The sequence below is a fragment of the Ctenocephalides felis genome, unplaced genomic scaffold (genome assembly GCF_003426905.1).
Source record: "Ctenocephalides felis isolate EL2017-DRISC unplaced genomic scaffold, ASM342690v1 CF-g0.4_SCAFFOLD_03572, whole genome shotgun sequence".
Classification (NCBI taxonomy): domain Eukaryota; kingdom Metazoa; phylum Arthropoda; class Insecta; order Siphonaptera; family Pulicidae; genus Ctenocephalides; species Ctenocephalides felis.
In genome coordinates this window covers 27,908,187-27,921,063 of record NW_020539726.1, presented here as the reverse complement: position 1 = coordinate 27,921,063, position 12,877 = coordinate 27,908,187, and the positions used below count along the sequence as shown (strand labels likewise).

The following is a 12,877-nucleotide window of genomic DNA, read 5'->3' as shown; positions in this document are numbered from 1 at the left end:
ATAACCCAACGGATATTGTGTATTATTTTTGGAAAATTAACAGAAAAGTGCAAAAATTGTTGTAAATACATTTGTAAAATATCCTACCCTGATTTTGAAAGTTCAATGAAAGATATTATTTGATAATTATGCTGATAATTTTTAATAAAGACCTTCTCGGCCACGTATTTGTCTCTGTGTGGTTAGATACTTTGGAGAATATTGTTCTTCGTAATTGATTATTGATTATTTTTAACAATTTTAATTATAATAATTGATTATAATGGTAACTTAAAATATTTTAGGCCTATGAAAAGTGTTTTTTCATAGAAATTTATTTGATATAGCAATTATCAAGATATTGAGTATCAGTTTCTACACAATTTGAAGCTATTTATATCGACGTACCCATTAAGTTTATGTTTAACTTAACATTGGTAACGAAAAGTAGTAGTCAGCTCTGTTTTAGGCTTATATGAAACTTGGAAACCATACCCATAATAAAAGATAAACAATATTCTCCAAAGTATGTATATATGTATTCCATATTAATTAAACTTAATAAGACTTTAAGTTATCTCACATATGAGGTACCCTTATATGCCCAGTTGTTTGCGTGCTAAAGGATTCTGAAAGAGCATAATTTGTACAAGTCAATTTTTTTATTAACATTTAATATATGAAGTGATTTTTTTCTCAAAAAAATAAAGTGATTTCAAAATATATAATATATAGTGTTTATCGCAATTATACTTTCAAATTTGGCCATGTCGAATAAATTTTGCATTGAGTGTAGGATTTCTATTTGCATTCTACTATACTTTTTATTTTGTTCTTGATTCAATATCAAATGATGCAGTTTAATTATTTTAGTTGAATTAATTAAATTACTCATTACATTGATGTGCTATATGATATAATTCACACTATTTATGAAATATATCAGATAACTACAACTTTAATTAAAATTGTATTTGAAATAGAGAGGAAATATATTCTAAATAATATGATATGTTAAATTAATTTTGTGTTATTGATTTTAAGCTTCGGCCATTCATGATCTAGTAACAACATCAATATAACAAGAAATCAAAAAATATTAAAATGGCACTGAATTTTTTCAGCAAGCGAAATTAAATCATCACACATGATGTAATCCACATCAGAAACCACATGAATAATTTATGAAAATATTCATTCTGTCAAAAATATATATTCCAATGGAAACCTTTCTCCAGGAATAGACATCCACATATTGAATTTCTCGCGTTTCGTCCCAAATGACATTTTCTTGATATATAATATGTCAAGATAAAAACTAGCCAAGCCAACAATACTATATATGATAAGTCATATATCGATAGTATTATATTGTCTATTCAATAAAAACAAAGGAAAGGCAATAAAAATGCAGGTAGTGTTCCAGAACCTTGACAGTTATTGTATTTTTGTAAGAGGCGAAATTCACCAAAGATGACATCGTCTTTAAGAATATCTTTAAACTGATTGTCAAGTGAATCATATTCTAAGTTTTTTTACTTACAACAGATTAATTCTATCTCAAAAATAATTTATAATATATATGAATATATTTTATTATTAATTTTAAAATGTGTGTGTGCATATGTATGTTTGAATACAATTTTGCGTCCACGATTTCAGGAGCACGCCACGGATCGACCGATTCAAATGGTTTAAAAAACATTCCATTTCTATTGATGGGGAGACGTGCTGAGAAGTCTTCAGAAAAGGTAGATTCAAGTATTTGTAATGTATCAATTAAATTAGTATTAGTAATATTTACTGCTTTTTAAATTTTTAATTGATAATTATTCACGCGTAGATGCACTTAAATAATACGTATACTATTATACTATTGAGATTTTACAAAAATGTTGAATTATTTATATATATATATATATATATATATATATATTTAGAGATTATTGACACAAAAATATAAAAAAAGAATAAATTAGTTACACATTCTATAATATTATTATCATAAAAATGACTCATTTTAGTCTTTCATAAATTACAAAATATGCGAAGCAAATAAATATAAGAAATTATTAGAGAAGCCTTTTTATGCCGTATGCAGTAAAGTGTGAAATTAATAAAAGTCAACATTTTGACTAATGTATTAGATGTACATATTAATACAATAATAAAATGAATAATTAATATCTATATTGCTATAATGCTTGTATAATACTGAAAATAATTATTATAAACAAATATTAAAAAAGTCTCCAAAATATAATAGCTGTAGTCTTTAAAATTCTGTTACTAAAAATTGAAAATCAAAAATATTGCTCCAAAAATTTTTAAAGATATTGCTTGAAAATATACTTTCGAACGCAAAATATTTATTTCATAAATCCTAGGTTTTATAAATAGTATAGTAAAATTCTAGTTAAAAAAACTATTCAATAATCAATATGTATTTGACTTGTTTAGCCTCAACAAATATTTATCAATGTACGAGTACAAAAAAAAAATGTATATAACAAATGCAAATAACATGAAAGATACATACATACATACATATATATATATATATATATATATATATATATATATATATTAATTTATAAATATGAACAAACAACACTTTTTTGCACTAATTTATTAAATAATAATTTTACAAACGTTTTGAGACTAGGTTTGTCTCATCATCAGTGTGTTATAATTTAAAATCTAAAATATGGAAACCTAAATTAGCATTATGTGTTATCCGTTACAAGTCGTTTATTATACTGCCCCACCAACGATCGTCGGAATCTGAATTCTCTATCAAGGTCAACTAGATGAGTCACAAAATATTAAATAGGAAAGAGAAGGAATAGGGCCCTGTTGACCTAGCGACATCTAGTTTTCAACTGGGCCCTATTTCTTCTCTTTCCTATTTGATATTTTGTGACTCATCTAGTTACCTTGATAAAGAATTCAGATTCCGACGATCGTTGGAGGGACAGTATAATGAACGACTTGTAACGGATAACACATAATGCTAATTTAGGTTTACATATTTTAGATTTTGTATTATAACACACTGATGATGTGACAAACCTAGTCTCGGAACGTTTGCAAAATTATTATATAATAAATTAGTGCAAAAAAGTGTTGTTTGTTCATATTTCTGAATTAATATCTATCTATCCACTCAGAATACATTTGTATATATATATATATATATATATATATATATATATATATATATATTAAACTTAAGACCGTTATATCTATGAGAGCTTTTTAAATGAAAATATTATCGTAGATTCTATTAAGAAAACTAAAAGCTTGAAAAATACTTCATCATAATCATAATAGAGCATTTTAATTAAGGTTGCAGCAGATGCAAAGATAGAATATTATACCCATAAAGAATAATAGTTTAATCTTATTAAATATTCTTGAAAAGGGTAGAAAATAAATTATAAAGTCTGACTGTTAAAATTATTAAACAAATAACATTTAATTAAAATTCATATGAAATATATTAGAACTGACATGAAAATTTAAGCTTTTTTAGTAAATAAAATTAATGTAGAGCCATTAGTTTTAATAAAAAATAATATATGTAAAATTTGAAACAAAGATTGACTACAATGTATTCTTGAATATTTTATTAAATATATAATTTACTCCTAAGTCAAATTGTTTCTCAAAAATGCAAATCAATCATCAAAATGACGATTTATTATTGTTTAGAATCTAAAATAATTTTCATATATTAATATATGTATATTGATAAAAAGCTAAATAATTACGGTTTGCCGTAATATTTACAGTTTATTTTCATCTTCAAAAAGCCATATAAATTAATAAAGTTATTCAAAGTTTTGGCAAGCATTGACTATAACGTAATTTTAAATATTTTACTACCTATTTAATATTCTTCTGAATGTAATTGTTTCTCGAAAAAGCAAATCAATCATCAGAATGTCGATTCATTGCTTTGAACTTGAAACCTTTCAATATTTGATGTATATAAATGGTAAATTTTCGCAGTTTGTTAAGTGGTTTATTTTCATCTTAGAAAAGCCGTACAAGTTAATAAGGTTGTTGAAAATTTTGGCGTGCAAATAATTTGAAAATACAAACATGAAATCCTACTTATATATGTAGTAGACATTTGTATACCTTTATAATAATGTTTGGTAAATAAAATGAACGCACGAAATGTGATTAAATTTGATTACTGAAACGTGCCATTTGGTGAAAACAATTATATTTGTTTTACCAAATTGTTTGTTTTAACGTATAAATCAATATTATGATTTTACATAAATTATGCAAAGGTATAATAATAATTGTTTGACAAAATATTAATATTGAAATACAAAAATAATTTTAAAATGTAAAAGATTATTCTTATCTTTATTAAATATTTTTAATACAGATACAGTCTGCGCTTTTTCATTAATCTGTTAGAAAACACATTTTGTATGCAAAATTTCAATAAAGGAAAATCTATTCAATTCTTAACTATAAATTGTTAATAGTAAAATACATAAAAAATATAAGTGTGAATCTATCAAACAAAAATTAACTAGATGTAAGTGTGGTTTTGCCCTAACACAAATTGCATGGACTTCCCGATATGTATTGTGTTTTATAGTAATTTATAATATTATTTATAATTATTACAAAGGGTGGATACCACTACAGTATATATAATCAACTTAATCAATAAGTATTGAGATTAAATATTTTAGATTAAATATTCGGATTTAAAATTCGAAATTCGGAAATAAAATGTTTGCTTTCTCTATAAATTAATCAATGCGATTTATAACTGATAGGTATCAAACATACTTGTAATATCCGCAATTGTATAAATTAAATTAATTAGTTCAACACATTTTGTTTTATGAATTTCGTGTTCTAACAATGTACTTTATTTATACGTCGATTTAATCAGTAGCTGTCTACAAAACACAAAATGTACCTATGCTTCATAGATGATTTTTCATAGTTCTACTATTTATAAAATTTTGTCAGACTACGAAATCTATCGTCATACAAAGTGTCATCAAAATCGCCAGAAAAAAAATAATTACTTTACCAAAAACTAGGCAGCACGATTTCTCTAATCAACGTCTTATCGAGTTAAATCGAATGGCTTTCAAATTTTTAAAATCGGTTACAGTTCGGTCATTATAGATAATATAGCTTATAATACTGTGTATTATTTGGATTAGCAGTTGTAGATTAATTATTCAAAGAATACTAAAACTTTAATTAGTTTTCTTAAATATCCAATTTACCATTATTTTCTCTCTATAGGCTAAATATTTGTAATACATCTAATAATTATAAGCAAAATATGGAATCAAAAACCAGCAATACGAACTGTATATTTTTTGAAACATTCTGATCGGATGGCCGAATCTCGTAAAAATCAAGTTTACATTTTCTGCACTTTATGCTCCGTATCTCCGAAACAACTGGACCTGTCTAATAGGAGTTGTTTGAATCATGTGTATAGATCCGCGCTCCCAAGAACGTGGACGAAAAATTATATCCACACATACGCACATAACGAAACACACACACATGCACACATCAATTTTTTCCAAGGTATGCCAAAATGTTCAGAAACCTCTAAAACGTAAAAATAATGCCAAAAATTGCTTTTTGGACGATTACTATAACTTACCCTTAAGTAAGTAAAAAATATGTTTTAACTAATTTTATGGCATTCATGAATTATGTACCGCTGTGACTCAAGTCACTTCTGCATATGAAAATATTGTCTCAGGTTGAAAAAGCTTGGCAAAGGTCATGAACATTGATATTTGTTGTCTCGTCAATCTTATAGAATTAAGATTTATGCACAAAAAAATCTTAATTATTTATAATAATATCGGAAAATTTGGAATGTGACCTGAAAGTCACGATGGTCCATAGAGGGTTAATTAGCTTTTATCGGTGGTGAGTAGGTGCCAACAATAAGAATATCATACAATTTTCGATGAGTCGAAGCATTAAAAATTGCGACAAGTAGTTAAAATAAATATAGTTGAAATAAATGTAGTTAAAATAAAAATAATGTATGTAAAAAAGTATCTAATACATTTTTTTAATTAAAAGAGATTTTGCACATTAACAGAGACCAGCTACGACCTAGTGGGAATCACGTATGAAAAGCTAGCGACCGATAAGGATTAGAAATAAATAAAATACACCTAAGTCTGTTTTTACACGGTCTTTTTGAACACGGTTTGAAAATTGAATATTTTTAATTTTTTTACACGATTTTATTCCATTTAGCACGATTTGAAATTTTATGTACTTAAATTATTTTTGTCGAATTTAATTTTTGCGAAGTATGTTCATATCACAAAAAAGTATTTATGAAAGATAAAAGTCTGAAACCATCGATAGTATCGATAGTTTGCGAACATTAGCAAAGTGAATTCCCCTTTAGCGCGTACAAACAATTTTTACTGGTCAAAGCAAATGTGAATAGCACTAATTTAGGGGAATTCCCTTCATGTGCATACAATAAAATTTACTGGTCAGAGCAATTGAAACGTGTTAATATTTTGTGAACTGTCAATGCAATAAGACGTGTTTGGTAAAGAAATTAAATTAAAGACAGCAATTAAATTTATGTTGTTGTACTTATGATTATCACTTATTCTATTTTATTTTATTTTTTACCTTAAAAATTGAATAACCTATTCTTTTCGTTCACAACAAAGTTTTTTAGTTACTGAACCTGCCATACATTTAATTTATATTACTTTTAAGATTGAAGTGCATATCTTTTTTATCATTAATTACTATGCTTGTGAAAATAAGCATTATATATTTGATTTCATAAAATAAACATGAATTCTTGTTCTTAAAAATGCTTGTATTTCACTAATTTTAATAGGTTTTAGAGATTAGGAACAAATCACCCATTTTTGTATAAGATCAATGTCTTTTTTTACACGGTTTTTTTACACGGCTTCTTCTGGAACCAATCTACTAGTGATGTGCCGACTCGAAAATTTCCTGATTCGAGTGATTCGAATCAGAAAAAAACCTGATTCGAATCATGATTCGAATCAATTCGAATCAAGTTCATATATGAACAATTATAATTCAAGAGAAGAAATAATATCATTTTAATAATTTTATAAGTGAAATAATTAATTTAGTAAGCAATTAATTCCAAAAAGTGCAGAGATGAATACATTTATACTATATATATAATAATAAACTAGCTACAAATATAACTAATCTTTCAAGTGAATTTACAGTAAAATATAACCAAACACTTCTCTATCACTAAAGCATATAAAACAATATTCTTAATCTTACGTTGAACGAATGCATGTGTATATTATTGATTGTTTAGATCTAATCTAAACAGGGAGCTGAATCTAACGTCTTACGAATGACTTAAAATTCAATCCACTACTGTAAAGATTGATATTATTTCATTTGTGTGAATTTGCCATTACTTGCATAATTAAAATATAATAATTTTGTATGTGTATAAAACTCGTTGTGTAGTTTATTTTGATAATAATTAAAATCTAAATCGCGTATTTATTATCTAAATGAGTTTTTGATATTTCATGAACAAATTTGCTCTCAGCGCTTAGTCAAAAATAAACAAACACTCAAGACCCATACGCACTGCATCTCCATAAGTCGATACGCTAAACACGGACACATGTTTCGAACTCAAGTCGGTATGATTTAGTTTGAGTCATATGAACTCGGATAAATTCATACCGACTTGAAGTCGGGATAAGTCGGTTTGAGTCATAGGAACTCGAATCAATTCATAACGACTTGAAGTCGGGATAAGTCGGTTTGAATCATAGGAACTCGAATCAATTCATAACGACTTGAAGTCGGGATAAGTCGGGTTTGAGTCATAGGAACTCGAATCAATTCATAACGACTTGAAGTCGGGATAAGTCGGTTTGAGTCATAGGAACTCGGATGAATTCATAAAGACTTGAATGCGGTTAAAGTCATATAAATTGGAGTCGGGTGATACATTTAAGCGGGTGACTCGCATGATTTAATTCAAGATTTATTTTTTATATTTATTATTATTATTTTCTATATTTATTATTAATATTTTTTATATTATTATAATATTGAATTAAATCAAAACATTTTTTTTATATTTATGAAAATTTGTGTTCACACATGTTTTATCACAGTAAATATTTCGCGGCTTGATACGAGTTGATTCGAATCAAGTAAAATCTGATTCGAATCAAGTCGTTAAAGGCTTGATTCGAATGATTCGAATCAGTTGATTCGACTTGGCACATCACTACAATCTACCGTGTAAAAACAGACTTAGGTGTATATTCACCATGTTTACCGTCTCTGTAAATTCTCTGAAATGATACTACCTTACATAATATACTTACTTCGGCCGCTATGTAAGCCGGAATGACGCTAAGCAACAGCCGCTCCTGTTGCTCGCGCTCACACTCCAGCCGAACGCGCGACTCTATCCCACTTCTGGTGCCGCTAACGGTGGCCAGATGAGCAGCCCGCGCCCGCACGCGGTAATACAAACCGGCGACACTGGCGCAGCTGAGGAACAGCAATTCGGATAATAACTGGAAGAGATAATACGGGTAAAATAATATTAGTTTGAATAATTCATATACAATATTTTGTTCCTTGATACCAGCTTAGCTAAGAGAGGTTTAAAAATTATGAATAAGTTTGGTTTAATATTTAACAAAATAAATGTCTCACTATAAATAAAATGTTCAGTTATAAAATTAAAATACAGAATATTATGTACCAAAAATTTTAAAAACATAGAATGGGTGTGAACTTCAGAAGACAATTTCTGAGTTCAATACAAATACTTTAGCCCGGCCAATTTACACATTCAAGGTTACTATAATTCATAATGGTCTGCAACTTGGCAAAATTGTTTAATATACTCCACTCCAACTGAACAAATTATTTATTTTTTAAACCAGGTATAAAGGTATAAAGGTTATGATGTCATCAAGGTTTCTTCACCTCAAAGTGAAGAAAAAGAAGAAGACGAAGAAGAAAAAGATCAAGAAAAACGATACGAAAAAGATGTAGAAACATTTGAAAATTATGACCCGCAGGAATAAATTTAGTTGCTTTTTCATAATTACCGCCTTTATTTTCACCAACCTAAATTCACAGATATTATTTTACAAGTGTTCCGAAACTTGCATATTGGGGAAACCACGTAAAAATACGAACTAAGCACACTACCCCGTAGGCGGCGTTTAAACGCACTTTTCAAGGTGATATATCTTCAAAACGGTGGCTCTGAACAAAAAAAGAAGTTTTGCATTTTTGTAGATAATTTTATGCTCTACAATACTGCCTTAGGTAATTTTGCGATAAACTGACCATTTAGCAAAAAATCGCAAAAAGGTCATTTTTTAACTCGCATCAAATCGATGAAGAGTTTTAAAAATTCTTTTATAATTGTATTTTAAACAATTTTGCCAAGTTACAGCCCAGTTATAGTAACTTTCACCATGATTTTAGGTTTAAATTGACCAGGCTACTTACAGAAAAAAAGAAATATAAATTAGGAGCAACTGCAATTATAGAGCTCGAAAATACACATACGGAAACAAAATTTTATCAAAAATCGTTTTGAATCATCATACATAAGGTGGGGCAGGGCACAAAAGTTCGATTTGACTTTGAGCAATTATATTGTGAAGAACAATTACATTTAAAACAAATAACACATATCAAACAGATAATTCTCTGACTATGTTCAGTAAATCACGGCTAATTCATCATTCTAGAAATATGTTTTTTAGCTGTTCTTCAAAAATTTTAAAGGATAATGTATACATAATATGTTCGATTAAGACCAAGAAATATGAAATTTGAAAATTATTAGGCAAATATTTATGAATTTACAATAAAAAGCATTTGGATAATATCTTCAATAGACAATATGAAACAATAATTTGTTCTGGTTCTGAAATTATGATCGATTTTTGTTAAATAATAATAGACTATATAGTTCAATTAATACTCAATGTTTTGTTCTAGTTCTGAAATTATGATCGATTTTTGTTAAATATTTGAATTTCATACAAATTGTCATTTTATAAAAACAATGATTTTATTATAATTATTGATACTTTATGCATATTATTAGTTATTGAAAAATAAATAAAATGCATTTAATATAATAGAGTTTTAAATAAAACAGAAGATTATTCCTGATTTCAATAGAAATAATTATTTTAAAAATGTATTTTTCTCTAATTAAATAGTATTATCACATGCTATTATTTCATTGCTATTATTGCTATTATTCTCAATATTATTGCTTTTTTATTATAATTAATATTTCTGTATTAATATTAATATTAATATTTCATTATTAATGATTAATTGATTTAATTTAAATCATTTACTTTAAATGATTAATTAAGCTAATTAATTTTAATCAATTTAATATTTCAAATAATTCAATAACTTTTAAAATAATTTAGACGTGTTAGAATTTTTTCATTAATTTCTATTTTTATTGATAAAAAAATAATAAAAAGATTAAGACATATCAAATTCAATTTTTAGTGGTAACTCTTGTATTGTGAAAGTATTAAATTTAATTGTATTTTTTAAATACTTTTTGTTAATTCGTGCTTACTTATTGGCTTTATATTTTATTTGATGTATATATTTAGTATATAACAAATAAAAAATATTGTTTGACATTATGCTTCCAAATTTTAAGTTATAAAAGCTTAAGTTAAAGAAGTAATTTTTGTGAAAATATCACTGGTAAAAAAATTGCTTTTTTTTCTTGCTTAATATACGTTTCTAAGGAATCGCAGAATAATGATATTTTTATAATTCAATTTTTTGCAGCTTAAACTATAAGAGCTCTTTAATTTTAAATTGTTAGAGATCTTGAGAATGATTGCATTTATCTCTTCACCTATTTGCGTTTCTGAGAAATAGTCGAGTGATCGATATTTTTTATGATTTCAATCTATGCAGCTAAAGCTGTAAAAGCTCTGAACTTTTAAGTCGATCGAGAACTCTATTTTCTCTTCGATAGAAAAGATTTTCAAAGTAAAGTCTGTGGTAAAGTTTGCCGATCCTTAATTCCCATCATTTTATTAAACTAATAGAATAATTACACTTCATTATTATTTTTTTATTCTCCAACAAGTATATTGACTAATTAGAACTGTAATAGGCTTGCATCTTATCTACCTACTTATTAATATTTTTTCGATATCGGAAACTTTTCCAATACTTCGTACAAGCCACATGGCAATTTCAATAAAACTTTATCCTTCGGTAAACATTTTCAGAAAGACATTATCTTTTATATACCTGCATATAAGGTACATCTTCACCGGAATTAACCAGCACAGCAAACCGCACCAGTACGTGACCGAGGGTAAGTATAGTTGCTAATGTTATAGCAAAAATTCTTGTAAGTGGTAGCATCGTGTGAGTTGCCTGGAACCAAGAAAAGTGCATCATTAATTCAAATAGGTCTTTTTAGTTGTAAATAAATGATAATTTGGATAATGTGCATGTAAAATGTGATTATAAAATATAGGGTATGGCGGAGCATAAAAATCCAATTTAACTTTGAGCATTTATATTGTAAAAACCAAACCAATTATATTACAACAGATAACACATATCAAACAAACAAGTATCTGACTATGATCACTAAAACTTCCAGCTAGTTCATCAATTCAAATTTTTCTTCACAAATTTGTCTCTTGGTTCTTTTTACCCCATAGTCAGGTTAAATAGGACAATCAAGGGGAAAATAGTGAACCAGTCTTACTTTTAATTTTAAAGATATTTTATAGAATAATAAGTACTTTATTCAACCAATGCAAAATATAAATTTCATAGTTACACTTTTTACAGAGATAACACTGTATATAACCTTGATCTGGTATTTCGCCAGCAGAGTTGGAATGACTTTTTTTAACTGTTTGTTTACAATTTTTTATTGTTTCCACCTATGCCAGGGTAAAAGTTCAGTTGGTCCTTTTTACCCCACCCACGTGCTAGCTTTTATAGAGATTATATAAAAGAAACTGTTGAATCTTATATAGAATTAGTAATACATCTTATGAAACTGTTAAATAACGTATACTTAAATATTATATTAAGAGGTCTCGTAAACTAAATCACATTGCTAAATGAGACATAATAAAAAAAAGGTTTCAAACTTTTAAATTTGTAATAAAATCTTAAGTAATCCAAGTAATTGTGAAAAAACATCACTAGTAGTTTAAAAAAAGTAGCTGTTTTCTCCTTGCTCAATATGCGTTTCTGAGAAATCGAACAATATATTTTTAATTTCCCGTAAGGTAAGTTATAGTAATCGCAAAAAAATCAAAAATGAAAATTTTTGTCTATCTTACGTTTCAGAGGTTTCTGAACATTTTAGTGTGTGTATGTATGTCTGTTTGAATATAATTTTTCGTCCACGATTTTGGGTGCATGGATCAACCGATTTGAATGATTCAAAAATGATCAATATTTATCGATTTTTATTTTTTTTCTGCTCGACTATTTAATTTGCAGCATTTGCCTTAAGACACGATGTCATGCATCACTAGTTTTGAAATAAATTATCTGCAGCTTGCTATGAGCACTTTAATTATCTCCTTACCTATTCGAAATTCTGAAAAATAGTCGAATGATCGATATTTTTCGTTGTGAAAAGTGCTCACAACCAAAAAAAAAAAACTAACAACGAAAGAAAATACATTTGTTATGAATTTTCAAACATTGCCGTTTATTTCACAATAGCAATGTCGTAAGAATGAAAATTATGGCTGGTTATATATCTTTTACCCTCTACTTTCAAATATTGTTGTTAATTTTTTTTAGTTTTACATGTTTTTGAGATATTGGT

At 27.0% G+C, this 12,877-nt stretch overlaps 1 protein-coding gene across 1 annotated transcript in view; it reads right to left on the bottom strand.

Annotated features, from left to right (window-relative positions):
• LOC113388622 (adenylate cyclase type 2) overlaps positions 1-12,877 on the bottom strand; it is a 260,300-nt gene that overhangs the window by 41,376 nt on the left and 206,047 nt on the right. Inside the window, exons 6-7 of the mRNA XM_026625986.1 lie at positions 11,323-11,451; positions 8,376-8,570 (exon numbers count right to left, since the gene is read on the bottom strand). Of these exons, the coding sequence (XP_026481771.1) occupies positions 8,376-8,570; positions 11,323-11,451 (324 nt within the window). The remainder of the gene's footprint in view (positions 1-8,375; positions 8,571-11,322; positions 11,452-12,877) is intronic.